At 44.9% G+C, this 26,835-nt stretch overlaps 1 protein-coding gene across 3 annotated transcripts in view; it reads right to left on the minus strand.

Annotated features, from left to right (window-relative positions):
- The window catches only part of LOC128423854 (tRNA (cytosine(38)-C(5))-methyltransferase-like), a 73,220-nt gene extending 50,595 nt beyond the window's left edge, over nucleotides 1-22,625 (minus strand). The window contains exons 1-9 of one of the 3 annotated variants that reach the window (XM_053409398.1): nucleotides 22,321-22,619; nucleotides 11,337-11,446; nucleotides 8,200-8,276; nucleotides 7,971-8,042; nucleotides 7,424-7,489; nucleotides 6,814-6,883; nucleotides 4,351-4,434; nucleotides 2,137-2,302; nucleotides 1,148-1,334 (exon numbers count right to left, since the gene is read on the minus strand). In XM_053409398.1, coding sequence (XP_053265373.1) covers nucleotides 1,148-1,334; nucleotides 2,137-2,302; nucleotides 4,351-4,434; nucleotides 6,814-6,883; nucleotides 7,424-7,489; nucleotides 7,971-8,042; nucleotides 8,200-8,276; nucleotides 11,337-11,446; nucleotides 22,321-22,384 — 896 coding nt within the window. In that variant the 5' untranslated portion in view covers nucleotides 22,385-22,619. Of the gene's footprint in view, nucleotides 1-1,147; nucleotides 1,335-2,136; nucleotides 2,303-4,350; nucleotides 4,435-6,813; nucleotides 6,884-7,423; nucleotides 7,490-7,970; nucleotides 8,043-8,199; nucleotides 8,277-11,336; nucleotides 11,447-13,440; nucleotides 16,727-22,320 lie in introns of those variants that run through there. The other 2 variants (XR_008332881.1, XM_053409397.1) reach the window with 2 other exon arrangements.
- Between the last annotated feature and the right edge of the window lie 4,210 nt (nucleotides 22,626-26,835).

Genomic DNA, 26,835 nt, shown 5'->3' on the forward strand with positions numbered 1-26,835 from the left:
TACTGGAATGCAAGTTTGACCTGACAGAGCCCCCTGATCTATCTGATTTATTTGGCTAGCCGGAGAAAAAACAAAGGGCAGACCAAAATTTAATTTTGTTTATGGAAGAACTGAACAGAGGCTGTCCCTGGTTTTTGAAGAGTACAAAACCCACACAGAGACGTCAGTTTTCAGTCTGCTTGTGAGAATCATCAGAGATCGCAAAGAAAGGAATATATGATAACAAGAAGATGAAAAAGAAAGTAATAAAGGACTATTCGGATCGAACTGGATAGAACTGTCTAATTAAAGCAGTAAAATAAGTGATGCCTGGAGTTATCCGGAACTTTGGACTCGTGCCGAGCTTGATGTATGGGTACCCTAAAAAAAAAAAATTAAAATTTGGCTGTATAATTTGGAACTAATGTGATTTGAACAATGTGATGTGATTGGCCTGTTAATAAAAAATATTTTCAAAAAAAAACAACAAAGAAAATATTGTATTCTGACATAATTATAATAAATAAAAATAATAATAAATTTTATTTATACCCCGGGCTCAGGGCGGCTAACACCAATAAAATCACAGTAAAAACATTTTGCATTTAAAATGCAATTTAAAATGCAGCCTCATTTTAAAATAGCTGATAAATCAAGACCATAAGGGGAGGGAAACATAAGGGTCAGACTGAGTCCAAACCAAAGGCCAGGCGGAACAGCTCTGTCTTGCAGGCCCTGCAGAAAGATGTCAAGTCCCGCAGGGCCCTGGTCTCTTGGGACAGAGCCGTTCCACCAAGTCGGGGCCAGTACTGAAAAGGCCCTGGCCCTAGTTGAGGCCAATCAAACCACCTTGCGACTTGGGACCTCCAAAGTGTTGTCATTTGTGGACCTTAAGGTCCTCCGCGGGGCATACCAGGAGAGGCGGTCCCGTAGGTACTTGGGTCCTAGGCTGCATAGGGCTTTAAAGGTCAAAACCTTTAATATTCTGATAATATTCCCCCAACTCAGTGTTTCCCAAACTTGGGTCTCCAGCTCTTTTGGACTACAGTTCCCATCATCCCTGACCGCTGGTCCTGCTAGCTACGGATGATGGGAGTTGTAGTCCAAAAACAGTTGGAGACCCAAGTTTGGGAAACGGCATCAACTCGTAATTTCAAGAGACACTTACCCTTTCGTGAAGCACGTCGATCTTCTGCAAGAGGGGGTGACGATGTCTAGAAGGAAAGCGTAACGCAGTAAGAACTTCGCTGGCAGGAGGTACTGATTCATTTCTTCGTCGTCATCTTGGAGATACGCTTTTAGCATTTGCACAGAGAGGTCACTGTCCACTTGCTGTTTCCTTTCCAGCTGTTCCGCTGTTTCAATAATAATAATAATAATAATAATAATAATAATAATTTATTATTTATACCCTGTCCATCTGGCTGAGTCTCCCCAGCCACTCTGGGCGGCTCCCAATCAAATGTTAAAAACAACACAGCATTAGATATGAAAAACTTCCCTAAACAGGGCTGCCTTCAGATGTCTTTTAAAGATAGGATAACTGCTTATTTCCTTCAATTGCACAAAACAAATGAAATACCGTGAAAAATCCCTGAACCGAGAAGTAATCAACTAGAAATATTATCTTGCGGAAATAAACTAAATAATAAAAAATCAAAAAGCTGAAGGGAAAAAATTTAGAAAACCTAAAATTGAACAAAGCCTATTAATAGGATGCCGGCTACAAACCTCATTTTCACTGAACTATTCAGTTTCCTCAGAAGGAAATAGAAAAATCATAAACTTTAAATGACCAAAATTCCAAAAAAAAAAAGGGTGGAACACCCCCAAAATTCAGAAGTATTATAATAAAGTATTATAAACTAAATAATAAAAAATCAAAAAGCTTAAGGGAAAAAATTAGAAAAATCTAACATTGAACAAAGCCTTAACGGGACGCCGACTACAAACCTCGTTTCACTTTCCTCAGAAGGAAATAGAAAAATCGTAAACTTTAAATGACAAAAATTCAAAAATAGGGGGTAGAACCCCCCCAGAATTCTGAAGTATTATAATCCTAGCTCGACCCAGGTAAAACAAAGAGCAGTAATAAAGGATTGAGGACTCAAAGGTACAGTTTCTAATAGTGAATTCACAAAAAAAAGGTTTGGAAACCTGTTTCAAGCTTGAAAATGACGTCCTGTGAGCGTTTTCTGCCATCATTGTCATAACCAGAGTCTGGGTCTTTTGCAGCCTTTGGGGCGCTGTGCTTGGCCGAGGCTGCAGGAAATCTGGACGTCTCTGAACTCGCTGGCTCCTGGCTTGGGAAATCTGTCAGGATCTGAACATGAAACAAAAACATGCAAGCAAATTAAGGAAGTTTTATCTCTTCTGGAGGGACGCGGGTAGCGCTGTGGTCCCTGCTCCTGCCAACCTAGCAGTTCAAAAGCATGTCAAAGTGCAAGTAGATAAATAGGTACCGCTCCAGCGGGAAGGTAAATGGCGTTTCCGTGCACTGCTCTGGTTCGCCAGAAGCGGCTTAGTCATGCTGGCCACACGACCCGGAAGCTGGACGCCGGCTCCCTCGGCCAATAAAGCGAGATGAGCGCCGCAACCCCAAAGTCGGCCACAACTGGACCTAATGGTCAGGGGTCCCTTTACCTTTATCTCTTCTGGGTTTAAGTAAAAACCCACTAGTTCCCTGACTGTCATTGTTGAACTACAGTGGTACCTTGGGTTGCATACACTTCAGGTTACAGCCTCCGCTAACCCAGAAATAGTGCTTCAGGTTAAGAACTTTGCTTCAGGATGAGAACAGAAATCGTGCTCCGGCGGCGCAGCAGCAGCAGGAGGCTCCATTAGCTAAAGTGGTGCTTCAGGTTAAGAACAGTTTCAGGTTAAGTACGGACCTCCGGAACGAATTAAGTACTTAACCCGAGGTACCACTGTACTCCAGATTATGTGATCTTTTTTATTTTTATTTTTGCAATTCATCTTTCTTAGTTTCTTTTGACAAACATCCGTGAAATCACTTTGTAACATCTCAACTTTCCTGTTACTAAGCATGTGATTCTGAAACATAATAAAGAAAACAAAAATATGTACTCAATCATTTAATTCATTTGTATTCCATTTGCCCTTGACTCCTCCTCCTCGTCTTACTTGGGTCCTCTTATGTTATGGTGGGCATTCAACTAAAAAAAGATCTATATATTTGATAACCTACTTTTCCTCTATATTTTAATATTTTTCCTTACAGGAGTTATTCTAAACCAGTCAAAAATTTTAATTCTCCATAATGGACTTTCAGATACTGTTTAAATATATTCCAATCATTTTTGAATTTTTGTTTCATTTGATCTCTTATCTGCCCTGTCAGATTATCCATCTTGGCTGTACTCCATCAACTTAATCTGCCAATCTTTCTTTGTCGGGAAGATCTCTGCTTTCCGATTCTGAGCGATTTTAAAAGGGAATGGGATGTTGATCAGGTGAACCAAAGGACTGGTTAAAAAGGAACGTTTTTGCCTGGTATAATGAAGCTGCCAGGCGGACTTCCCTGGAGAGAGCATTCCACAGACGGGGAACCGCTATGGAAAAGGCCCTGTTCTCGTGTTGTCACCTTCCAGACCTCCCGTAGAGGAGGCACACAAAGGCCTCTGATGATGGTTGCAGGGTCTGGGTTCATATGGAAAGAGGCAGTCCTTGAAGTTAGAGATCCAATGTGGAACTTCTTTTTTTTTATTATTTAATTTTTTATTGACTATTTTCATATAACAAATTATTCCATCAATTATATTTCCCTCAGTTCCTCTTTCTGATCTATTAACACATACTGTTTTCTGCATATTGTAAAAATGCAATTTAAAATGCAGCCTCATTTTAAAAGTAGCCCATAGATCAAAACCATAAGGGGAGGGAAACATAAGGGTCAGACTGAGTCCAAACCAAAGACCAGGCGGAACAGCTCTGTTCCACATGTATATATACTTTTGTAACCTAAGTCTGCCTTCAGAGTTCCAACTGTGAACTGAATGAATGTGAGTAAACTACTTTTATATTCGCTTTAATAAGATTGTCATGTATATTCTTTTTAAGAGGGACAAGAAGGGATCTTAACAAGAATCTTATAGAGAGAGGTTCAGACGAAACTGCAACAAGCAAACCGCTGTGCGTTTAAAGGGGAATGTTTAAACTCTGTTAAGACATTGAACTTGCTAACGCAAGGTAGGAAGGATATCATTAAACAATATATCCTCTCTCTGCCTCCCTGAACATTCCCACAATGGCTCCTAGAGAGGAGATCGCAGCAGGTTTATGCCTCCCTATCTTTGGCTACTGCGCTGAGCTAAGCTGCGGTATTGTGAAGATCAGAGAAAACAGCCTCACCTTACCAGGGTCTTGAAAAGGAAAACGCTCCGACTGAAGCCTTGCGATCAAGAAGTACCTTAGTCTTGAGTTTGGGATGCCAAGCTGCAAGGGAAAAGACTGCAATAAGTAACCGAGGCCCACAGCATGCAGAACTTAGCTGTCAACTTATAGATTTGAAAATAAGGGGCCAGCAGCCTCGAAAATAAGGGATCAGCAGCCAAAATAAGGGATTTTCCAAGGGGCACAGGTAGGTTCAGCTTCTGAGCCCCTCTGAGCCAAAAGCAGAAAGCCCAGACAGCAGCCAAACGAAGCCTCAAGCGGGGGTTCCCACAGCGCAGCAACCCAGCAATGGGGATGCAGCAAGGAAAACCAGCGTCACCTCTCCGCTGGGAAGCGCTGAGCAAAGGCGAGTCCTCAGGCAACGCGGCCGATTTGATGGGCACAAGGCATGCAAGCTCCACCCCCAGTCGTTCTTAGACTTCTTATTGGGTAAGCAACACAGCCAAGCAACACAGTTGGAGCCTCTCTCCTCCCTGGCCGGCAGGGAGGGAGGGAGAGGAGCTGCTTCCTTTGAAACCCGGGAAATTTAAGGGACATCATCAAAAAGGGACAGCAGCGGGACATGGCGCTGGGATAAGGGACTGTCCCGCCAAATACGGGACGCTTGACAGCTATGATGCAGAACAGCCAAGTTATCAAAATGCCCGGTTTTATTATAACAAAACAATAACACTGTCCTAAACACTGAGGGGGGGGTCTTCTGGCGGTTCCCTCACTGCGACAATTGAAGCTACAGGGAACCAGGCAGAGGGAAGGCAGCCCTGTAAAGGGAAGCTTTTCAATGTGTAATGTTCTGTTATGCTTTTTCATATGCTGGAAACCACCCAGAGTGGCTGGGTTTACCCAGTCAGATGGGCGAGGTACTAATAATACCATCTTCATCATCAAACCCTAGTTGGGGTAGCCTTGATCCAGGTAGTAATGTTGGGGTCTGCTAATCAAACCTTAAATTGTCCCAGGCTATCTACAGGCCTTGAGCAATAAAATGACTCCTTAACGCCGGGGTAGGCAAGCTAAGGCCCATGGGCCGGATCTGGCCCAATTGCCTTCTAAATCCGGCCCACGGACAGTCCAGGAATCAGCGTGTTTTTACATGAGTAGAATGTGTCCTTTTATTTAAAATGCATCTCTGGGTTATTTGTGGGGCATAGGAATTTGTTCATTTTTTTCTTCAAAATATAGTCCGGCCCACTACATGGTCTGAGGGACAGTGGACTGGCCCACAGTTGAAAAAGGTTGCTGACCCCTGCCTTAACACATTCCAAAGGAGCTGGTAAGGGTTAATGAATGAGTCCCTAACAAATAGACGTGGGTGGCGCTGTGGTCTAAACCACTGTGCTTAGGGCTTGCCGATCAGAAAGTCGGCGGTTCGAATCCCCACGACGGGGTGAGCTCCCGTTGCTCGGTCCCTGCTCCTGCCCACCTAGCAGTTCAAAAGCACGTCAAAGTGCAAGGAGATAAATAGGTACCGTTCCGGCGGGAAGGTAAATGGCGCTGCTCTGGTTTGCCAGAAGCGGCTTAGTCGTGCTGGCCACGTGACCCGGAAGCTGTACGCCAGCTCCCTCGGCTACTAAAGCGAGATGAGCGCTGCAATCCCAGAGTCGTCCGCGACTGGACCTAATGGTCAGGGGTCCCTTTACGTTTACAGCACAATAAAACACATTCAGAGCCAGCAGTTGAGAGACCAATTGCAGGCCAGTTGTCCACATGGTCTGCACTTGTTTTTGAAGGTCTGTCTAAACAGGGAGGTCTTTCTTAAACCTGCTGGGACGCGGGTGGCGCTGTGGGTTAAACCACAGAGCCTAGGACTTGCCGATCAGGTCAGCGGTTCGAATACCACAACGGGGTGAGCTCCCGTTGCTCGGTCCCTGCTCCTGCCAACCTAGCAGTTCGAAAGCACGTCAATGTGTAAGTAGATAAATAGGTACCGCTCCGGCGGGAAGGTAAACAGCATATCCGTGCGCTGCTCTGGTTTCGCCAGAAGCGCCTTAGTCCTGCTAGCCACATGACCTGGAAGCTGTACGCCGCCTCCCTCGGCCAATAAAGCGAGATGAGCGCCGCAACCCCAGAGTCGTCTGCGGCTGGACCTAATGGTCACGGGTCCCTTTACCTTTACTAACAAATAGACAAAGGGAGAAATTCAACTTCAAAAGGCCAGGTTGATGGACTGCACACTGGCTTTCCTTAGCACAACACCTGATAGATTCTCCAACAGGGAAACAGTGACAGCAAGCCCAATTTTATAAAGAAGACAATATAGCTGGTTACTTTATATAAAAACAGGATCAATAATCATTTCTGAACCCACAGTAACACTACGTAGAAGAATGACTACCCAATCATCCTTTTCACACACAAAAAATGTAGATCTACACAGGAACTTTCAGAGTTTGATTAGTTTTTGGTTATGACATTACTCACGCAAGTTGGAGACAAGAGAAATTCTTGATATGTAAATCCACACTTCTCTAGTGTTCGTATGAGTTCATCTCTGGCAATACAATATATATATACACGTTAAAAAACTATGAATTGGACTATGACAAGTTAAATGCCTCAGGTGTTGTGCTATGTATATTTTCTGCTAGCAAACTGTTGCGCTGAGTCACCCGGACTTAGATGACCACCAAAATCCTCCTCCTGATGCAGATATTCTATTTTCTATGTCAAATCTCCCCCCTCCCCCCCAGAAAATAGCATTTTCCAGCCTGAAGAGACCTTTTGCATCATTTCTGTGATTCTCTCCCACCCCTCCAGCAAAGAAGAAAATAAGTAATTACACCAAATGTTATTTACTGAGCTTGGATCCTAGAACAATAGGTAGATAGGATCCTATAATGCAACAACCTGATTGGCCTGCGGGAGCAGCCCAATCAGGCTCCAGCAGGGAAGCAGAATCAGCCAATCAGACGGGACCCATTGTGTAAATAATGTATATAAAGACTGAGGTTTGGGGGGAATTTCATTCACTGTTTACGAGCTGCAATAAAGAGCATGAAATCACTTTGCGACTGACTATATTTCACCATACCTGGCAGAGGATGTTTCAAAGCCTTTGACATTTTCCAAAAGTAAATATTTGGGTAGCTTGGCTAGTCTGCAAAAGAATTCGTTTATAAAGGATAGATAATAAAGCGATAAGGTTTGGATCAACATTTCCATTAAATTAAGATGCCTTCTATATTTGACATCTGAACAGTGTGGCAGCGCATTTCTCTCAAAAGATGACCAAAGAAGAAGAAGAAAATAAAAATTAAAAAATTCAGCATTTCTAGGATCAGGGGCCCCAGGCAAAGAAAGCATGTGATCATTATTTCAGTAACACAAGAGCTAGTGGAATCTGAATATTGATCCTGTGTGTTTGAGAGCTTGCAGCGTTACTCAGACATGCTTCGCCATGGAAGATTAGAAGTGCGTTTGCAGACTTCCAGGTAACATTACCCACCCAAACTAGACTCTTCTTGGGGTTGGAGAGGTTGCACAAAACGGTTTGCTTACAGAGCAGTATTTCTGTGTGTATTTCAGAAAATCTAGAGAAGGGAAATCGCCTTAAGGAAAGTCACTTTTGAGTTGATTACCTTGGAAGAATATCCAGAATATAGAGAAAGCTCCGGGTCCTGGGGTCCGAAACATCGCCCTGTCGGCCGATTCTGCAGACAAGGAAGAGAGCAGAATCAAAGCTATTGGCAAATGTGAAAAAGTCAAGCTATCTGATGTCCCTTCTGGAGGCATTTAATACCTTAAGATCTACATCAGCGCATGTTTTTCTCTCATTTTAAACAGAAATGTGGAATTTGAAACGCGTACCTCGTAAAGGGTTGACAAGGAGGGCTCATCAAGATCATATCGAAAGACAACCTGTCGAAGTCCTTCAGTGATATTCCCTAAATAAATAAATCAATTAGGCATTTTACATTATGAATAAGATAATAATAATAATTTTTTATTTGTACACTGCCCTTCCCGGTTCAGAAAACAGGGGTCAGGGTGGCTAACAACAAATTTAAAACACTTAATTGGTGCAACAAAAAACAGCATAAAATACAGTATAAGATGTGAATAACAATAAATTCAAAAATCAATTTAGGGGGAAATCCATCCAATAAACATTAGATGATCACCAGGGCTAGCTGGCTAAATGAGTCCTATTTGGGCCAGCGAGGAGACCAGGGGAGAATTAGCTGTGGGGTCTCAGAGAGGGTAATCTTCATAAAAGGGGAGGGGGAGGGAAGAAAAGGGAAATAAAAGATCAGGCTGAATTCAAATTGAAAGCCCGGCAGAATAGCTCTGTCTTACAGGCCCTGCGGAAGGAGGTTAAATCCTGCAGGGCCCTGGTCTCATGGGACAGAACATTCCACCAGGTCGGAGCCACCACTGAGAAGGCCCTGGCCCTGGTGGAGGATAATCTGACTTCCTTAGGGCCCGGGACCCCTAAACTATGATTATTAATGGACCTTAAGGTCCTCTGCGGGGCAGACCAGGAGAGGCGGTCCCATAAATACGAGGGCCCTAAGCCACAAAGGGCTTTCATTCTTTCCTTCTGTGTTAAAATAGGATGTGTTCACATTCCATTTTGCATGTTGCCACTTTAGCTTATAAAAGTAATGCTAAACCCAGGTGTTTTGTCATAAGGATAGCTATTCTCTAATACACAGATTTTCTTTGCAGTTGCAGTTAAGTCACGTCAAAGAGCCAGTAGGACAGTGCATAGCCCAGAATTTTATTAGCTAATCCCTTTAAGAGAACAGCAGGAACAGCTCCAAAATTATTCCAACGAGATTAACAGTGGAAGCTTACAAAAATAAAATAAAAATAGATTAGAAACCTTTTAAAACATTGTCAAAATTTAAACGGCTACAAGAAGAAAACACTGCATTTTTAAGAGAGTTGTCGATGCTCAAACAAAGGTGCTTGGCAGTCATAGAGTTAATAGAATTATGACCGGCAGAATCCGAGACCAGGGAAAAGAGACGGCGGAAGAAGATTGGAAGAAATTTAAAGACTATCTTAAGAAACATTATAAAATTGTTGAATGCTAAGACGTTGTGGATTTGGAAAATATGAGGTTGTATGCTGTAATCATTATGCAATATGAAAAGAAAGGTCAAAATTATTTATTAGAAATTAGGGAGGGATTTGTTGATCAAAATTAATTAGGGATTGGAATGCAGTAAGGGGAGGTACGAGGAGGTCGGGAAAATAAGTTTTATGAAAATAAGGGATCGAAATTATACATGTGGTGTTTTTTGTGTTTTGTGTGTGTTTATGGTTTATGTTTTTTGTTTTTTGTTGTGATATGTATGCTTATAATGTGTGAAAAAGTCAATAAATATCTTTTTAAAAAAAATAGAGTTAATAGAATTGTACACTTGGAAGGGACCCTGGAGATCATCCAGTCCAACCCCCTGAAATGCAGGAATATGCAGCTGAGCTGTCCCATACGGGGACTGAACCGGCAATGAACACAGTTCTTTAAGGGTGAGTGATCTGTGTTCACAGCAGGCCGTCCGGTGCTGGATTTATATATAAGCTGAACAAGCTATAGCTTTGGGCCCCACTCTCTTGGGGGCGCCCCAATAAAATTGAATGGGGGGGACTGGATGTACATTTCCAAAATATAAGATAAAAAAATAAATTAAAATAAAACCTACATACAGCAACAGTGTTTTGTTTGCTCTGGGCCTGGCTTCGGCTGGGGAGGGATAAAATATATTTTAATAATATTATTATTATTTTACTATTTGTGTTGTGTAGGCTCCTATGATGGAAGTCTGCTCCCTAAAATATCACGGGTTTGCTCCTTTCTATATAGAGGGCGCCTACATTCTGCATGTGCAAATGGCTTTAGATACTTATTGGGTCCATAAATTAGCATATATTCAACACAAAAAACAGCAACAATTTGTTGTTGACAAAAGACAGCTGGACATATCAAGGGCCCCATTACCTTCAGGAGCTGAGGGCCGCATCAAACCTAAATCCGGCCCTGACGGCACCCTATCTGAAACATAATGTACCAACCGCAATGTCTGATCTGGGTTCAAGGGCAGCCCCACGTAAGACGGCTTTACAGTAATCCAGCCTCAAAGTTCACCAGCAACACGGGTCCTTGTGGCTTTGGTGGAAACACCCAGTTCGCTTTCTTACAAATCCTGACCTGTCAGTTTGTTTATTTATTTATTTTTCAAGCAAAGCCTAGATTTTTAAATTTACTTCAACATGTTATTTACCATATCCATGACATTTTGCAACCTACAATGGTTTGGTATAACTAGTAAAAACAAAACAAAAAATATTTTCCAGCAGGGATATATTCCATGCAGGATAAGTGGCTATAATATTGTTTCCAGGTTTATGTAAGCTACTGAGACAAAAACAAATTTTTGGCTCTTAATTGTGTGTGCCTATTCCAAAAGCAAGGATATTTCCATTTCAACTGCAAAAGAAAGACAAATGCAAACTATTTATAACTAGGGGCACTTCCACTTCCACATGGCCAACCTCCCTCTCTCCTCTTTTTTTTTAAATTATTCTTTATTCATTTTGCAATACAAAAATATAAAAACACGTAACACAATTTTTCACAAATACATTTTTTTGAGTTCCCTCAGCTCTTCTGCAAATCCTCCGTTTTAGTCCTTCTTCCGCATTTCCTAATCTAATATTGCCTTTTATTAAAAACCTCCTCCCTCTTACTCCCTTTTTTACAATATTTCTAATATTATTTTCACAGAGCCTCTTGCAAACCTACAAACGTTAATTGTTCATCGCAAATACTTTTCAAATATTCTACAAATTTACTCCAGTCTTCAGTCAATCTGTGGTCTCGTAGACCTCGGATCCTTCCTGTTCATTTATCAAGTTGACCTGTCAGTTTAACCCGGACTGAGATCAGAACTCCAAATTGGCAAGGGAATTAGTTTCGCATCGTCCCAACTACTCACCTCTATGGTCTTAGGCCACAGTGGGGTGGCGGGAAAGTTGTGAATGTAAACCTCATTGGCCACTGTGTTCACATCAACGGCGGCCACGATTTTGGCAGGGATGCCGCTCGCTAAAATTGAAGCAGAGAACAGTCAGGAAAGTTGGTTTAAGAAGAACACCACTGGTGGAGGTGTTTTTTAATCATTTAGTTAACAATTATGTCCTCCATAAACTCACGTTGTGCTTATTCCTGTTGCTGAAATAAAACTGCTAGCCAACTGTTATTATTATTATTATTATTATTATTATTATTATTATTATTATTATTATTATTATTATTTTATTATTATTTATACCCCGCCCTCCCTGGCCAGAGCTGGGCTCAGGGCGGCTCACACCAATAAAATCACAGTAAAAACGGAAAGGGGGGGAGGAAATAATAATTTATTTATACCCCACCCATCTGATTGGGTTTCCCCAGCCACTCTGGGTGGCTCCCAGCAAAATATTGAAATACAATAATTCATCAAATATTAAAAGCTTCCCTAAACAGGGCTGCCTTCAGATGTCTTCTAAAAGTCAGGTAGTTGTTTATTTCCTTGACATCTGATGGGAGGGCGCCACCACCGAGAAGGCCCTCGGAGATGGACCTCAGTGTCCAGGCTGGACAATGGGGGTGGAGACGCTCCTTCAGGTATACTGGACCGAGGCCGTTTAGGGCTTGAAAGGTCAGCACCAACCCTTTTAATTTTGCTCAGAAACGTTCTGGGAGCCAATGTAGGTCTTTCAAGACCGGTGTTACGTGGTCTCAGCAGCTGCTCCCAGTTACCAGTCTGGCTGCTGCATTATGGATTAGTTGTAGTTTCTGGGTCACCTTCAAAGGTATCCCCACATAGAGCGCATTGCAGTAGTCCAAGCGGGAGATAACCAGAGCATGCACCACTCTGGCGAGACAGTCTGCGGGCAGGGAGGGTCTCATCCTGCATACCAGATGGAGCTGGTAGACAGCCGCCCTGGACACAGAATTGACCTGCGCCTCCATGGACAGCTGTGAAGTGGTCACACTGGGAAATAGTAAAGTCCTGGCTTTTTAAATCTGCAGCCATTGAAAACTTCAAGTAAACTTTATTTCCATGCTATTCCAATAAGCTGTAAAAGTACAGGAGCCTTAAGACACCACAAACAATAACTGCTGGAGTTTTTAATTCCCAGAACCCAGCCCTACCCCCTTGAAACCAAACATGTTTCTGTGGAAGGTTATTTCAGTTAAATCAATCAACTCAAAATAATCAATAAAGTCTCCCTTCAACCCAGGTGTGTGCTGTGTCCCTGTATTATGGGATGCCTCTAGTTGTTTAGATGATTGAGTGTTCTACTCCAGATAGCCATGTAATTGCAAACCAATGTGTTTAAATTAGTATTTAATCAGTTAGTATTTGCAGTTCTCCTTTTTCCAGCCAAAGAGTCGTCTTGTAGTCTCTTTTTTTAATGCTTTATTTTTAAGGTAAGTACAAATCATAGGCGCAAAATCAAAAAGATACAGAGCTTTCAAAAGATACATTAATTTCATCACGTCATAATTTCAGTGGTAACTTCCAATCTCCCCGATCAAGGGTCACAATTACTATTATTACAGTGGTACCTCGGGTTAAGTACTTAATTCGTTCCGGAGGTCCATTCTAAACCTGAAACTGTTCTTAACCTGAAGCACCACTTTAGCTAATGGGGCCTCCTGCTGCTGCCGCACCACTGCTGTGCGATTTCTGTTCTCATCCTGAAGCAAAGTTCTTAACCCGAGGTACTATTTCTGGGTTAGTGGAGTCTGTAACCTGAAGCGTATGTAACCCGAGGTACCACTGTATTTTCTTGTACTGTTCGTTATCACTCTTGAGTTTATCCCATTCTTCTAGATTTGTAACTTTTCCTACTTTTGTACAGAGGTCACTCCAAGGCTATATTTGCATTTCCCCCCACACCCCTCAGCCAAAGAGTCATCTTGTATTGTAGTCAATAGATACAAACCCGTCATGTGAATCCGATATAGTTTTCCCACCGAAGTCAGCCTCTCTTGTAAGTACAGTGGTACCTTGGGTTAAGAACTTAATTCATTCCGGAGGTCCGTACTTAACCTGAAACTGTTCTTAACCTGAAGCACCACTTTAGCTAATGGGGCCTCCTGCCGCCGCCACGCCGCTGCTGCGCAATTTCTGTTCTCATCCTGAAGCAAAGTTCTTAACCTGAGGTACTATTTCTGGGTTAGCGGAGTCTGTAACCTGAAGCGTCTGTAACCCGAGGTACCACTGTAGTGGTAGGCTAATGGACCCTCCTACCTCAGACCCAAGCATCAAATTGCCAGACAACAAAGGTGCTGTTTAGCAGTAAACAAAGTACAGTGGTACCTCTGGTTACGTACCGTATTTTTTGCTCTATAAGACTCACTTTTTCCCTCCTAAAAAGTATGGGGAAATGTGTGTGCGTCTTACGGAGCGAATGCAGGCTGCGCAGCTATCCCAGAAGCCAGAACAGCAAGAGGGATTGCTGCTTTCACTGTGCAGCGATCCCTCGTGCTGTTCTGGCTTCTGAGATTCAGAATATTTTTTCCCTTGTTTTCCTCCTCCAAAAACTAGGTGCATCTTATGGTCTGGTGCATCTTATAGAGCAAAAAATATGGTGCTTGATTCGTTCTGGAGGTCTGTAATTAACCTGAAACTGTTTTTAACCTGAAGCACCACTTTAGCTAATGGGGCCTCCTGCTGCCGCCGCACGATTTCTGTTCTCATCCTGAAGCAAAGTTCTTAACCCGAGGTACTATTTCTGGGTTAGCGGAATTTGTAACCTGAAGCGTCTGTAACCTGAAGCGTATGTAACCCGGGGTACCACTGTACTGGTAGTTTAATTGGCTAAGATTCTTCTTGTCTATTAATACAACATCATTTCCCCTCTCGTGGAGAGCTGTAGCAGCACAATCTCCAGATCTGATGCTGTTTTGAACAATTCCCCACCGCTCCACCCCGATACCTGAGAACACCTGCACAACAGAACAAAAACTTGAAGTCTGTCACCATCTGCTCTTAAAAAGCCGATGCACGCCACACTCAGGGGTCAGCAAGCTTTTTCAGCCGTGGGCCGGTCCACCGTCCCTCACACCGTGTGGTTGGCCAGACTATACTTTGAAAAAAATATATAAATGAACGAATTTCTATGCCCCACAAATAACTCAGAGATGCATTTGAAATAAGAGCACACATTCTACTCATGTAAAAACACCAGACAGGCCCCACAAATAACCCAGAAATGCATTTTAAATAAAAGCACATGTAAAAACACGCTGATTCCTGGACTGTCCGTGGGCTAGAATGAGATGGCAACTGGGCCGCATCCGGCCCCCGGGCCTTAGTTTGCCTACCCCTGGATTATGGGATGCAATTCTCTGCTGCAGGTAGCACACATCACATCTCCAGCTGTGAATGTGCAAAGAAGTGCCCTCCGTTGGCTGGGAACCTATAATGAGGCAATAATAAATAAATACAATCTGGATCAGGCAGCTTTGTGATCCGGGTGGCTCTTTAGCTTGTGGAACTTGACGCTGTCCAGTTTCTCAAAGCGCTTTCCGCAGTGCTCGCAAGTGAAGTTGTACTGGGCCTCCGAGGTGTGTTTCTTCATGTGCCAGTTGAGAGACGCTCGCTGCCGGCACTGGTAACCGCAGATCTCGCACTGGAGCGGCGTCTCCCCTGTGTGCGTCCGGCGGTGGACTTCGAGGTGGTTCTTGCGCTTGAAGGATTTGCCGCAGGTCTCGCAGGTGAATTCGCGGACTCCGGAGTGGATGATCATGTGCCTCCGAAGATGGTTGGACAGGTAGAACTTCTTGCCGCAACCTGGGTGGGGACACACCTTCGTCTTCCCCTTCCGGTGGACGAGGTTAACGTGGTTCTGGAAACTGCTAAGTGCTACGTACACCTGGGTGCACCCTTCGTAGGGGCAGTGGAACATCTCCAGCATGCCGTCGGCGTCCATCACACGGCCCCTTTTGCTCCTCCGTCTCTTCTCGGGCTCCTTTGGAATCTCGTAGATGATGGAGGACATGTTGATGCCCTCGGTCTCCTCCTCTGCTTCCAGCCCCCCACTCTCAGGGTCTGGCTCTGGGTCACAGGGCGTCCTTATTTCCGCCGGGGGCTGCGTCTCCTCCTTTTTGAGCTCCAAAAGCTCCTCGTCTTCTCGTTTGGTTTCGATGTATTCCACACTCTCCATGCCACTGGGCTGTCCGTTCCCGGGCTCCATCTGAGCGTAGGCCGCCGCCACGCCCTCAATCATGGCGCAGGGCAGCTCCTCTGCGCCCGCGCTGGTGACGTTCAGCTGGATGCCCTCGGCCGTGAGGGCATCATAGCCAGGCCCGGCGATGATGATCACCTGTGAGCCCTGCGCCACACCCTGGACGGGACAGCTGGCCACCACCTCACTAAGCGTCTCTGGCGTCACGTTGTCAAAGAGAGTCCCGTGGCCCGAACTCATCTGCACCGGCACCGGAACGCACACCACAGTTTCCATGGTCTGTGGGCCGCCGAGGGGTGGGCACACGCCAGGCCCCTGCTCTGACGCCAGGTTCTCAATATGGTGCTCAAACGGAATGTGGATGCCGTCCCGAGTGATGAGCCCGCTGGCGTTCTCGCCCTCCTTATTTTCTGTCGGCTGCCGCTGCGTCCGGCCCTCTGACCGCTCTTCGGCCTCTGAACCGGAGCTCTCGTCGGAATTCCCGCAGCTTCCGGCATGGCCGCCCTCGTTCTCAGAGTCGCTGAGCGGCTTGAGAGGCGAGTGCAAGTCCTGGAAATAGCGGTGGCCCGCTTCGCACTGCCACACGGCCGTTGTGTACATCTCAAAGGTGGGGTCCAGCTCGGAGAGGTGGGGCTCATAGGGACAGCGGTTTTTGTGGTCTTCGTACCAGATGACGACGTTCTTCAGGCAGTTCACGTTCCGCCGCCTTCGCTTCTTCCTTTGCGGCTCGTACGGCAGCTGCTCCCAGAGTTTCCCTCGGCGCCCGGCCCGCTGTTCCCGTTCCAGTCCCAGCAAGTACGCGGCCAGCTTGGCGTCGCTCCAGCCGCTGCGCTGCCTCAGGTTCGACCAGGGGCCGTGGGACTCGCCCAGGTAGACGCGCCGCATGTCGTATTTCTTCCGGGACTCGAGGCGGCGCTGGGCTCGGTCGGACTCCGTGAGCCGCGGCCTACCCCGGGCCTTCCGGCCTCCCCGGGCTTTCCGGCTCCCCTGCGCCGGGTCTCCATCTCCGGCAGCAGCTTCCTCCTCTTCCTCTTCCTCTTCCTCCTCAGGTTCCCCGCCGTCCTCGTCGCCCGTGGCCGGGCCGTGATCAGAGTCGCTCATCCCTGGCCAGTAGCTAAGGAGTCCTAGTGCAATTGCACTTCTGTAGAGAGAATGGGAAACTTGACTTGAGCAGATGGTTGCAAATTCTTGGGATGGATGAGAATTAAAATTAACTTGCTAGAAAACAAGCCACTTCTTTTCTAAACCTTCACAGGTTCAAATTTCATTTTAAAAATAAAATTATTAAGGTTTATAGAAAAAAACAGAAAACATATCTTCTCCCCCTTCTTTTAAGCAAACCAAAAATCTAGACAATAGAAGTGCAAAAAGGGGGTGGAGAAAGAAATGAAGGAAAACAACTGAAAAGGGAATTGATATAAAAATTGGACAAAGTGGTGGTCAGGACACACCCCTGTCTTATTCCATTACAGGTGGGTATTAATAATAATAATAATAATTTATTACTTATACCCCGCCCATCTGGCTGGGCTTCCCCAGCCACTCTGGGCGGCTTCCAACAAAATATTAAAATACCGTAATACATCAAACATTAAAAGCTTCTCTAAACAGAGCTGCCTTCAGATGTCTTCTAAAAGTCTGGTAGTTGTTTTTCTCTTTGACGTCTGGTGGGAGGGCGTTCCACAGGGCAGGCGCCAGCACCGAGAAGGCCCTCTGCCTTGTTCCCTGTAACTTGGCTTCTTGCAGCGAGGGAACCACCAGAAGGCCCTCAGCGCTGGACCTCAGTGACTGCATCTGACTTTCAAATGTGTGTTTTCATAAGAGTGTGAGTCTTATCAAGGTTAGTAGCCTCAAACGCTCCCTATAATCTGCTTCTGGGAAGTGAAGGCTGATTTAAAATCAATAAATGCAGCATGCAGGCCTTCTTTAGTCGCTGACGCATGCTTTTCAGCAATAAATTGAAGCATTGGTCCTCGATCAACTGTCAATCGCCCCACTCTGAAACTGGCTTGCTCATCTTTGAGGATATTTTCTTGCTCTGTCCAGTCTAATAGTTTCTCCTACAGGCATTTAATTTGCTGGTTACACTCAGGAGACTGATTGGTCTATAGTTTGCTGGGTCTGGTATTTCACCTTTTTTTGTGAATTGGGATTATACCCCAGTCCTATGGTATATGCCATATGTGGTCAGTGCATGTGAATAAAGATGCAAGTATAGGAACCCACCAACCTAATGTTTGCTTTCAGCAATTTGGGGAGAACGTTATCACACCTGCGATCTGCCTGGTTTTAATTTAGAGATGTCAAAATTGTTAGGAGGAAACTGGGAGCCACATTGGGAAAATTTTGTGTTAGTCTTAGATACTGCTTGATAAGTTAGTCCTGACACAAAGATGGTACTAAAATATGCTACCCAGGAGTTTGGAGAGATAAAGTACAGTGGCACCTCGGGTTACAGACGCTTCAGGTTACAGACTCTGTTAACCCAGAAATAGTACCTCAGGTTAAGAACTTTGCTTCAGGATGAGAACAGAAATTGTGTGGCGGCGGCAGGAGGCCCCATTAGCTAAAGTGGTACTTCAGGTTAAGAACAGTTTCAGGCTAAGAACGAACCTCCAGAACGAATTAAGTTCTAAGCTAAGATACCACTGTATTCCATACCTCTGGTTGTGAACAGGATCCGTTCTGGAGCCCCGTTCACAACATGAGCAGAACACAACCCGCGTCTGCACGGGTTGCGATTCGCCACGTCTGCACATGCACGAGCAGCGAAACCCGGAAGTGACCCTTTCTGGTACTTCTGGATCTCCGCGGGACACAACCTGAAAAGATTTAACCTGAAGCAAACGTAACAAGAGGTATGGCTGTACTTGCTGTCGTTTTTGGCCACACACTCAAACACATGCCAGAAGGTGGCAGAGTCTTTCCATGTGTTTCTCTGTCACACATGCCAGGTCAAGTCCTCCATCCATGATCAAGTCATGGATGACAGCTGCCTTGTGAATCATTGACCTGGCATTGCACAGCAGCACCTTCAGGTCATGTGGGTCTCCCTTGTTGATTCCGGTATCCCTCCAGTCAAGACCAGACCCAGAGGCAGGGATGGTCTTCAAACAGCGACTAAACCTGCCTCCTCAGTAATGATGTGGTCTGGTCTTAGCATAACTCCTCCTCCTGCCCGTGATCACTGAGATTGAGTGTCCCAGTGCATCCCACCCTGTGGAACTTGCCCCAGCCATTCTGTTGGCTGGGGCCGACTCCCAGGCAGCCCGGACCCTCTCCCCTTAAGAACAGAACACAAACCATACAACCAACCAATGAAACAGTAGAAACTAATAATAAAAATTTACAATTCTGCTAAAATTAAACTAATCCCCAGCCCCAACAGAGCAAACAGAAAACAAAACAAAAAAAACTTAAAATGCCACAGATTAATAATAATAATAATAATAATGATGATAATAATAATAATAATAATAATAATAATAATAATAATAATAATAAGTTATTTCTACCCCGCCCATCTGGCTGGGTTTCCCCAGACACTCCAGGCGGCTTTCAACAGAACATTAAAAGCACAATAAAACATCAAACGTTAAAAACTTCCCTAAACAGGGCTGCCTTCAGATGTCTTCTAAAAGTCAGGTAGTTTATTTCCTTGACATCTAATGGGAGGGTGTTCCACAGGGCGGGGGCCACTACTGAGAAGGCCCTCTGCCTGGTTCCCTGTAACCTCACTTCTCTCAATGAGGGAACCGCCAGAAGGCCCTTGGAGCTGGACCTCAGTGTCCGGGCTGAACGATGGGGGTGGAGATACTTCTTCAGGTATACAGGACTGAAGCCGTCTAGGGCTCTAAAGGTCAGCACCAACACTTTGAATTGTGCTCAGAAATGTACTGGGAGCCAGTGTAGATCTTTCAAGACCGGTGTTATGTGGTCCCGGCGGCGACTCCCAGTCACCAGTCTAGCTGCTGCATTCTGGATTAATTGCAGTTTCTGGGTCATCTTCAAAGGTCGCCCCATGTAGAGCGCATTGCAGTAGTCCAAGCGGGAGATAACCAGAGCATGCACCACTCTGGTGAGACAGTCTGCGGGCAGGGAGGGTCTCATCCTGTGTACCAGATGGAGCTGGTAGACAGCTGCCCTGGACACAGAACTGACCTGCGCCTCCATGGACAGCTATGAGTCCAAAATGACTCCCAGGCTGCGCACCTGGTCCTTCAGGGGCACAGTTGCCCCATTCAGGACCAGGGAGTCCTCCACACCTGCCCACCTTCTGTCCCCCCAAAACAGTACTGTCCTGTCAGGATTCAACCTCAATCCGTTAGCTGCCATCCATCCTCCAACTGCCTCCAGAGGAATTAGCGAGGATGGGATTGGGGGCAGTTTACCTACTTCTTTCCTGCTTTAAGCATGGTCTATCTGAACCTGTTTAGCGTTGTGGGTTTTTTCCTCGGTTAGTTTGGGAGGAATGGGTATAACATGGCGGGGGTATTTTCAACTGTGTCTCTGTCCAGATGTACCCATTGTTTCGACTCGTCTTCTAGGATATATGGGATTATGTGGCACTCCCAGGCAGCCCTGACCCTTGCCCCTTAAGAACAGAATGCAAACTATACAATAAACCAATAAAACAGTAAAAACGTTTAAGAAAACCCCAATAAACCTACATTTATACTAAAATCAGTGATGCGGGTGGCACTGTGGGTTAAACCGCCGATCAGAAGGTCGGCGGTTCAAATCCCCGCGACGGGGTGAGCTCCCATTGCTCGGTCCCTGCTCCTGCCAACCCAGCAGTTCGAAAGCACGTCAAAGTGCAAGTAGATAAATAGGTACCACTCCGGCGAGAAGGTAAACGGCATTTCCGTGCGCTGCTCTGGTTCGCCAGAAGTGGCATAGTCATGCTGGCCACATGACCCAGAAGCTGTGCGCCGGCTCCCTTGGCTAATAAAGCGAGATGAGCGCCGCAACCCCAGAGTCGGTCACGACTGGACCTAATGGTCAGGGGTCCCTTTACCTTTATACTGAAATTAAACTAATCCCCAGCCCACCTAAACAATTATCCCACACCAACACAGCAAAGAACAAAGAAACAAAAAACCCAACATTTGAAACGCCACAGATTAAAAAAACTATTTAAAACATTTAAAAGCATTTTTGATTGTTGCTGCCTCTCTGGAGCCTTGTAGCTCCTGTTCAGGGTAAGTGTGGGCCAAACCCCCTAGACTGGGTGGAAAGGGCGTTGCATCAGGGAAGCAGTTCTTCCATCTAACACTCGGGCAGTTGTCCGATTTTGGCCTCTGTACATTTGGTATTGTTTGAGATTTTTTTCCCATGGCAATATATTCATGGTCAAATCAGTGCTCGGATTGTTTAATGTGTAGCTTGGATTTCAAAGGGGACGCGGGTGGTGCTGTGGATTAAACCACAGAGCCTAGGACTTGTCGATCAGAAGGTTGGCGGTTCGAATCCCCGCTACGGGGTGAGCTCCCTTTGCTCGGTCCCTGCTCCTGCCAACCTAGCAGTTCAAAAGCACGTCAAAGTGCATGTAGATAAATAGGTACAGCTCCGGCAGGAAGGTAAACGACATTTCCGTGCGCTGCTCTGGTTCACCAGAAGCGGCTTAGTCATGCTGGCCACATGACCCGGAAGCTGTACGCCGGCTCCCTCGGCCAATAAAGCGAGATGAGTGCCGCAACCCCAGAGTCGGCCACGACTGGACCTAATGGTCAGGGGTCCCTTTACCCTTTACCTTTGGATTTCAAAAGGTGTTCCAAGAGCACGACTGACATATCTAGACTCTTAAGCCCAACAGAATACAGACACAAAAGTGCTGTAAATACGCTAGGGATTTGAGAGCAGCCATACATGCCTAGATGGACTCGCTGCCCAACCCACGGTAGAAAGTTTCCTATGTTTGAAGAATGACTCTAGTAAGTGCCAAGATAAATTTCCAGACTTATCTTGGGCACACAAAATCTACTTAACCTACAACAAAATGCTAGCTTCCTGGGGCCAGGCAGAGGAGCATTGATTTGGCTCCATCCTTTCTCCACTCGCTCGCCTGCATTGCAAATCTTTGCCATTTACGGCGACAAGGCTTAAACAAGAAGCTAATACAAAACTCTTTTAGCAACGTCCAGAAAACAAATTGAGGGGAAATTCCCCATGTTTGAAGGGCGGGCAGGTGGGTGTGTGAGGACCCCTTTCCTGCATATTTTCTGCATCTTGGACCTCCTGTTAACAGCACAAGTGCAAGGGGAGTGGGGAAATAATAATAATAATATTTTTTTATTTTTACTGTGCCCTTCCTGGTTCAAAAACCGGGCTCAGGGCAGCTAAAAACAAATTTAAAACTCTTAATTATAAAAGCAGCATAAAATACAGTATAAAAACATGAATAACAATAAAATTCAAAAAAAATGGAAGCCTTCCAGCAGGGATAAAACAAGTGTTCTGGCAACACAAGCAAACTCTGGAGTTTGCAACTGAAGCTGGAAGCTGGACAGAGAGAGAAGGAAAGCCCGAACCACATCAATATTCTGAAGGCCCCTGAAAACTGTCTCCAAAAGCCCTGACTGGGAGAGGAGAAAATCTTGGTTTTTCCTATTCCTGATCTGAGCATCTTTCTCCTCCCCAGCCCGGAAGCCAAGCCTTGCAAAGGATGCTCTGGAGGCAGGGATACTGCTGCAGCTTGCATGCATGAACCCAAAGGGAAGGCAAGGTCCAAGATACCTTTCAGTGCCTGGTGCATTCCTCCAATGCCACTATAGAGCTCCAGGACATGCAGGGACTCCATTCTCCTCTTCCCCAGCAGAAAGTGCAACCACAGCTGGTGCAGCTGGCTCGTCTGCGCCCGCAGCTTGCAAGCAGCAAGCACCTTCCGTTCCGCAGCTCTTTGGTTCCCCCTTTCCTGCCCAGCAACCGTTTCTCCCCCCCCCCCCCAGCCAAGTCCAGGTAGCCTCCCTCCTCTCACTTTTCCCACGCCTCTAGGATAACTCCAGGAAAAGGTCGACCTGCAGACTTCAGCCTCTGCCCGCCCTGATTTGCATCTGCAAAAAAAATAAATATTGCAATTTTATTTTATTTTTATTTTGGAGTGTGCAATTTTTTCCCCTTCAGGGTGTTAGGAGAATTGCACCCCTGCCTACATGCACATGAGGGGTGCATGGAAATAAACGCTCCCCGTTTGACCGTACATCCAAGCCAAGCACTGCCGGGGGGAGGAAAGGAAAAAGACCCCTTTTCTCTGAGCTGATTGGGTCAAGAAAATCCTTGAAGGCTCAGCAGTGCCCCCTACTGTGTTCCCTAGGCAATCTGGCTGAAAGCTCTAGCTCTGCAAACTGGATAGGTTGTTATTCCCCGGTGCAAATGGGCAAAAAGGCAGGTTTAGAAAGGGAAACGTCCCAACTTTCCCCCCACTAAAATAACCAGAAAATAAAGGAGAAAGTTCGTGCAGCGACAGGAGTTTATTTAACTCCTACATTTCTGGGAAGGGAGGTGGTGGTCTCTTTTCCCACGCAAATCTCAGGAATTTCACAATCTCTCCTTGCCACATTGTAGAGAAAGACAATGGTTACTGATAAAGATGTATCTTTGCATATTGTAAGACTGTATCTGTGAATAAAATCTTGTTACAGTTTGCTCAGCATGCGAAATGGAATAATCCCATTTCCTTGCTAAAAGAAGCACATGATATATTTCCTGGATGAGTTGCTGTTTCTTTGAAAATAGATTTAAAATAATAAATCCATTTTTGTTATTTTTCTCCAAGGACATCAGTCAAGTTACATTCTGAGTACTTTTGCTGGTGGCTGCAGAGAAGCAGGTAGATATAACCTTATAGGCCATAATTTAACTGTCATGGCTTCCATAGCCTGCTTTAGAATTCCAGATGTTGCAGATGTGTTTGTGTGTCTGACCTACGTTAAGTTCACAAATTAAACATCCCTGAGCATTGAGCATATGGGAATGTTTTTCCTGCATCCTGTAAAATTCAGTGTGAACCCCATTTTACAGCAAGAAGCAAGACCTGGCACTGTAAGTTTATTTTTCTCAATATATCCCATACTTTGGCAATGAAAGCCTACACTTCTCTCTGTACAATATAATAGAAGCCTGCCCCTTAAAAAAAACAAAAAATAAAATTAATCAGTACAAACGCCAAACTAAAAAGATGCGTACAACAACAAACCATAATAACACAAATTGACAATACAAATTTAGATTAACTGTCATGACTTCCATAACCGGCTTTAGAATTCCAGATTTTGCAGGTGTGTTTGTGTGTCTGACCTACGTTAAGTTCACAAATTAAACATTCCTGAGCATCGGGCACAGGGATTTTATTCTAATAGCGAATGTACCTACCATTATTAACCTATTCTTTATATATTCTCTAATACATTCTTACAGCAATTTGTACTGTTACTCTTATTTCTCATATATTTCTTTATCAAAGGTGAATCCAATGCTGCCATAGATGAAAAACCACTGGTATATTTTTGTACATCTCTCTTATATTTATCCCACTTTTGTGAAAATTCTTGTCTTGCACTGCCCCTTAGGCTGTTGGTCAATTGCACCATTTCCACATATTCTTGTAACTTATTCTGCCAATCCATTTGTTATGGAAATTACGGGGGGGGCACATCTTTAAAGTTAAATATTACAAATATTATGCCTGAATATATCCTTCCAACTTGACAGCTCAGGGAAGTCACCTAACTTTAAAAATAATATCTCCTTTCCCAGTTCCCCCCATTCCAAAGCTATTTTCCCCTTGCAAAAGGACTCCAGGAAGTTCCCAGAGGTGACAATTGCTGGGCTCATTGTTAGCCAAAGGAAGCCAAATCTCATCACCTGACTCGCCTCAGGCTCCAGACATGCAAAGGAACTTCTATTGTACTTTTGGGTGGTGGGCATTTAAGACATATTTGTCTATGCTAATCTTATACCTGAAGGGACGCGGGTGGCGCTGTGGGTAAAACCTCAGTGCCTAGGACTTGCCGATCGCATGGTCGGCGGTTCGAATCCCCACGGCAGGGTGAGCTCCCGTCGTTGGGTCCCAGCGCCTGCCAACCTAGCAGTTCGAAAGCACCTCCGGGTGCAAGTAGATAAATAGGGACCGCTTACCAGCGGGAAGGTAAACGGCGTTCCGTGTGCTGCGCTGGCTTGCCAGATGCAGCTTGTCACGCTGGCCACGTGACCCGGAAGTGTCTCCGGACAGCGCTGGCCCTCGGCCTCTTGAGTGAGATGGGCGCACAACCCCAGAGTCTGGCAAGACTGGCCCATACGGGCAGGGGTACCTTTACCTTTTTAATCTTATACCTGAGTCTTGCCCTCCCATGTCTGCTTATGCTAATCTTGTACCAAGGACTTGTCTGGACATGTTTGCCAAGGTTAACCCCTCCCCTTCGAACTGTATTCTGGGATGTGGTGGGAAAGTTTTAAAAGTCTTTGTCACCCCATCCTCGGGGTTCAGAATTTGCTCTTTGAACCTATTTTGCAATAAACTTTGGTCTACAGCTATTTGCTCCGGTTGGCTGGACTCCTTCCTTTATTCCGCAGGGACCCGCGGGCTCTGCCCAACCAGCTGGGGGACTGAGCAGCCTCACACCTAGATTTTTCCGTAACACATTATTCATCTATTCTTTATATATTCTCTAAAACATTCTTACAGCAATGTGTACTGTTGCTCTTATTTCTCATATATTTCTTTATCCAAGGTCAATCATAAATGCTGCCATACACGAAAAACCACTGGTATATTTTTGTACATCTCTCTTATATTTATCCCACTTCTTGTCTTGAACTGCCCCTTAGGCTGTTGGTCAATTGCACCATTTCCACATATTCTTGTAACTTATTCTGCCAATCCATTATAGTCAGAACATTTTCCGCTTTCCAGTTCTTTGCTACTAGTGTTCGGGCTGCTGCCGTAGCGTATAAAAATATTTCTCTTAATTTTTTGGGGATATCTTTACCAACAATGCTTAACAATAATACTTATGGCTTTTTTAGAAATGTTATTCCAAAAATTTTTAAAGAGTTTTTTCTTTAGTTTCTCCCCGCCCCAAGAAAGAAAAAATCCAAGGAAGGGAACAAGACAGTGGAAGCTGGCTTTCTCTGCCTCTCCTGCTCTTTCATGCCATGTTTTCCCACCATTTCCTAGTTCAAAACATGAATTGGCATTGAGCATGAGCAGAATACACGTACGTAGACGGCTGCCTGCACAATGTTGCTTTTCAAATGATTGTAGAAATATATCTGCAAATAAATAGATGCGTATTCTCCCCGTTTTTCTTTCTCCTCCTGCGAGGTTTCCATTGTCATAGACAAAATCTGCCCTTTTTCCCTTTGGGGTATCCAAGAGCCCATATAGAATTCTTACGTAGGTTCCCTATTGGTAGGAGAAAATAATAGAGGCCAACCAGAGAATATTGAGAAGCAAAGCAGCTAGTAAGCCTCATCTTTATTGATCTGTTGCAACAGGGTCCTCACTCACCACACGAAGGAGGGAGGAGGAACACAGAACAATGGCGCGCAAGGCCTTATAAAGACTTTTGAAATTGCCACCCTGTAGATCAAGACCACCCCCAGAAACATCATACATACATCACAGAAAAGGTGGTCTAAAACAGAAATTTGAATGTTGTTTCTCTCCTGTCTGGCAGGTTACCTGTTAATGCTCACTTGATTGGATACCCTGGGGAGCCTGGCCAGTCTTTTGTAATGATAAATACTTAGTTCCTGAGCCAGGTCACAGGCTCACCCTATTCATACACAGACATAACCTTAAGACAGGATTTGTGAAGGAAAAGACAATGGGGAGGCTTTTCCATTTTCCTTTGACCTTGCAGAGAAAGCATTTGGTCAGTTTGGGACAGTTTGGGAATCAAAAATGGTTTCAGGTTGGTCTTCCTGTGCTGATCTATGTACGTGCTTGGTTGGTACACTTATGAACATTTAACATATATCTAAGACCTCAAAATTCCTATCACACCATCTCTTCCTCTTCGTTACTGGAAGCTGAGAGAAAAGCCAGTTAAAAGAAAAGAACTGCCAGTTAAAAATGTGCAACCATATGCCGCGTTTTCATTTTGCCACTGAAATATACTCGGAGTCGAGAGTGGATTTCACTTCCATCTGGAGCTGGATTGGGTGGCTCCTGCAGACCAATCATACTGCTGCATTGTTCTAGGACCAATCAGACTGCTGCATTCTGAATCCTATCATTCTAGGACCAAT

This window comes from Podarcis raffonei, chromosome 12 (genome assembly GCF_027172205.1).
Source record: "Podarcis raffonei isolate rPodRaf1 chromosome 12, rPodRaf1.pri, whole genome shotgun sequence".
In the NCBI taxonomy this organism is placed as follows: Eukaryota; Metazoa; Chordata; class Lepidosauria; order Squamata; family Lacertidae; genus Podarcis; species Podarcis raffonei.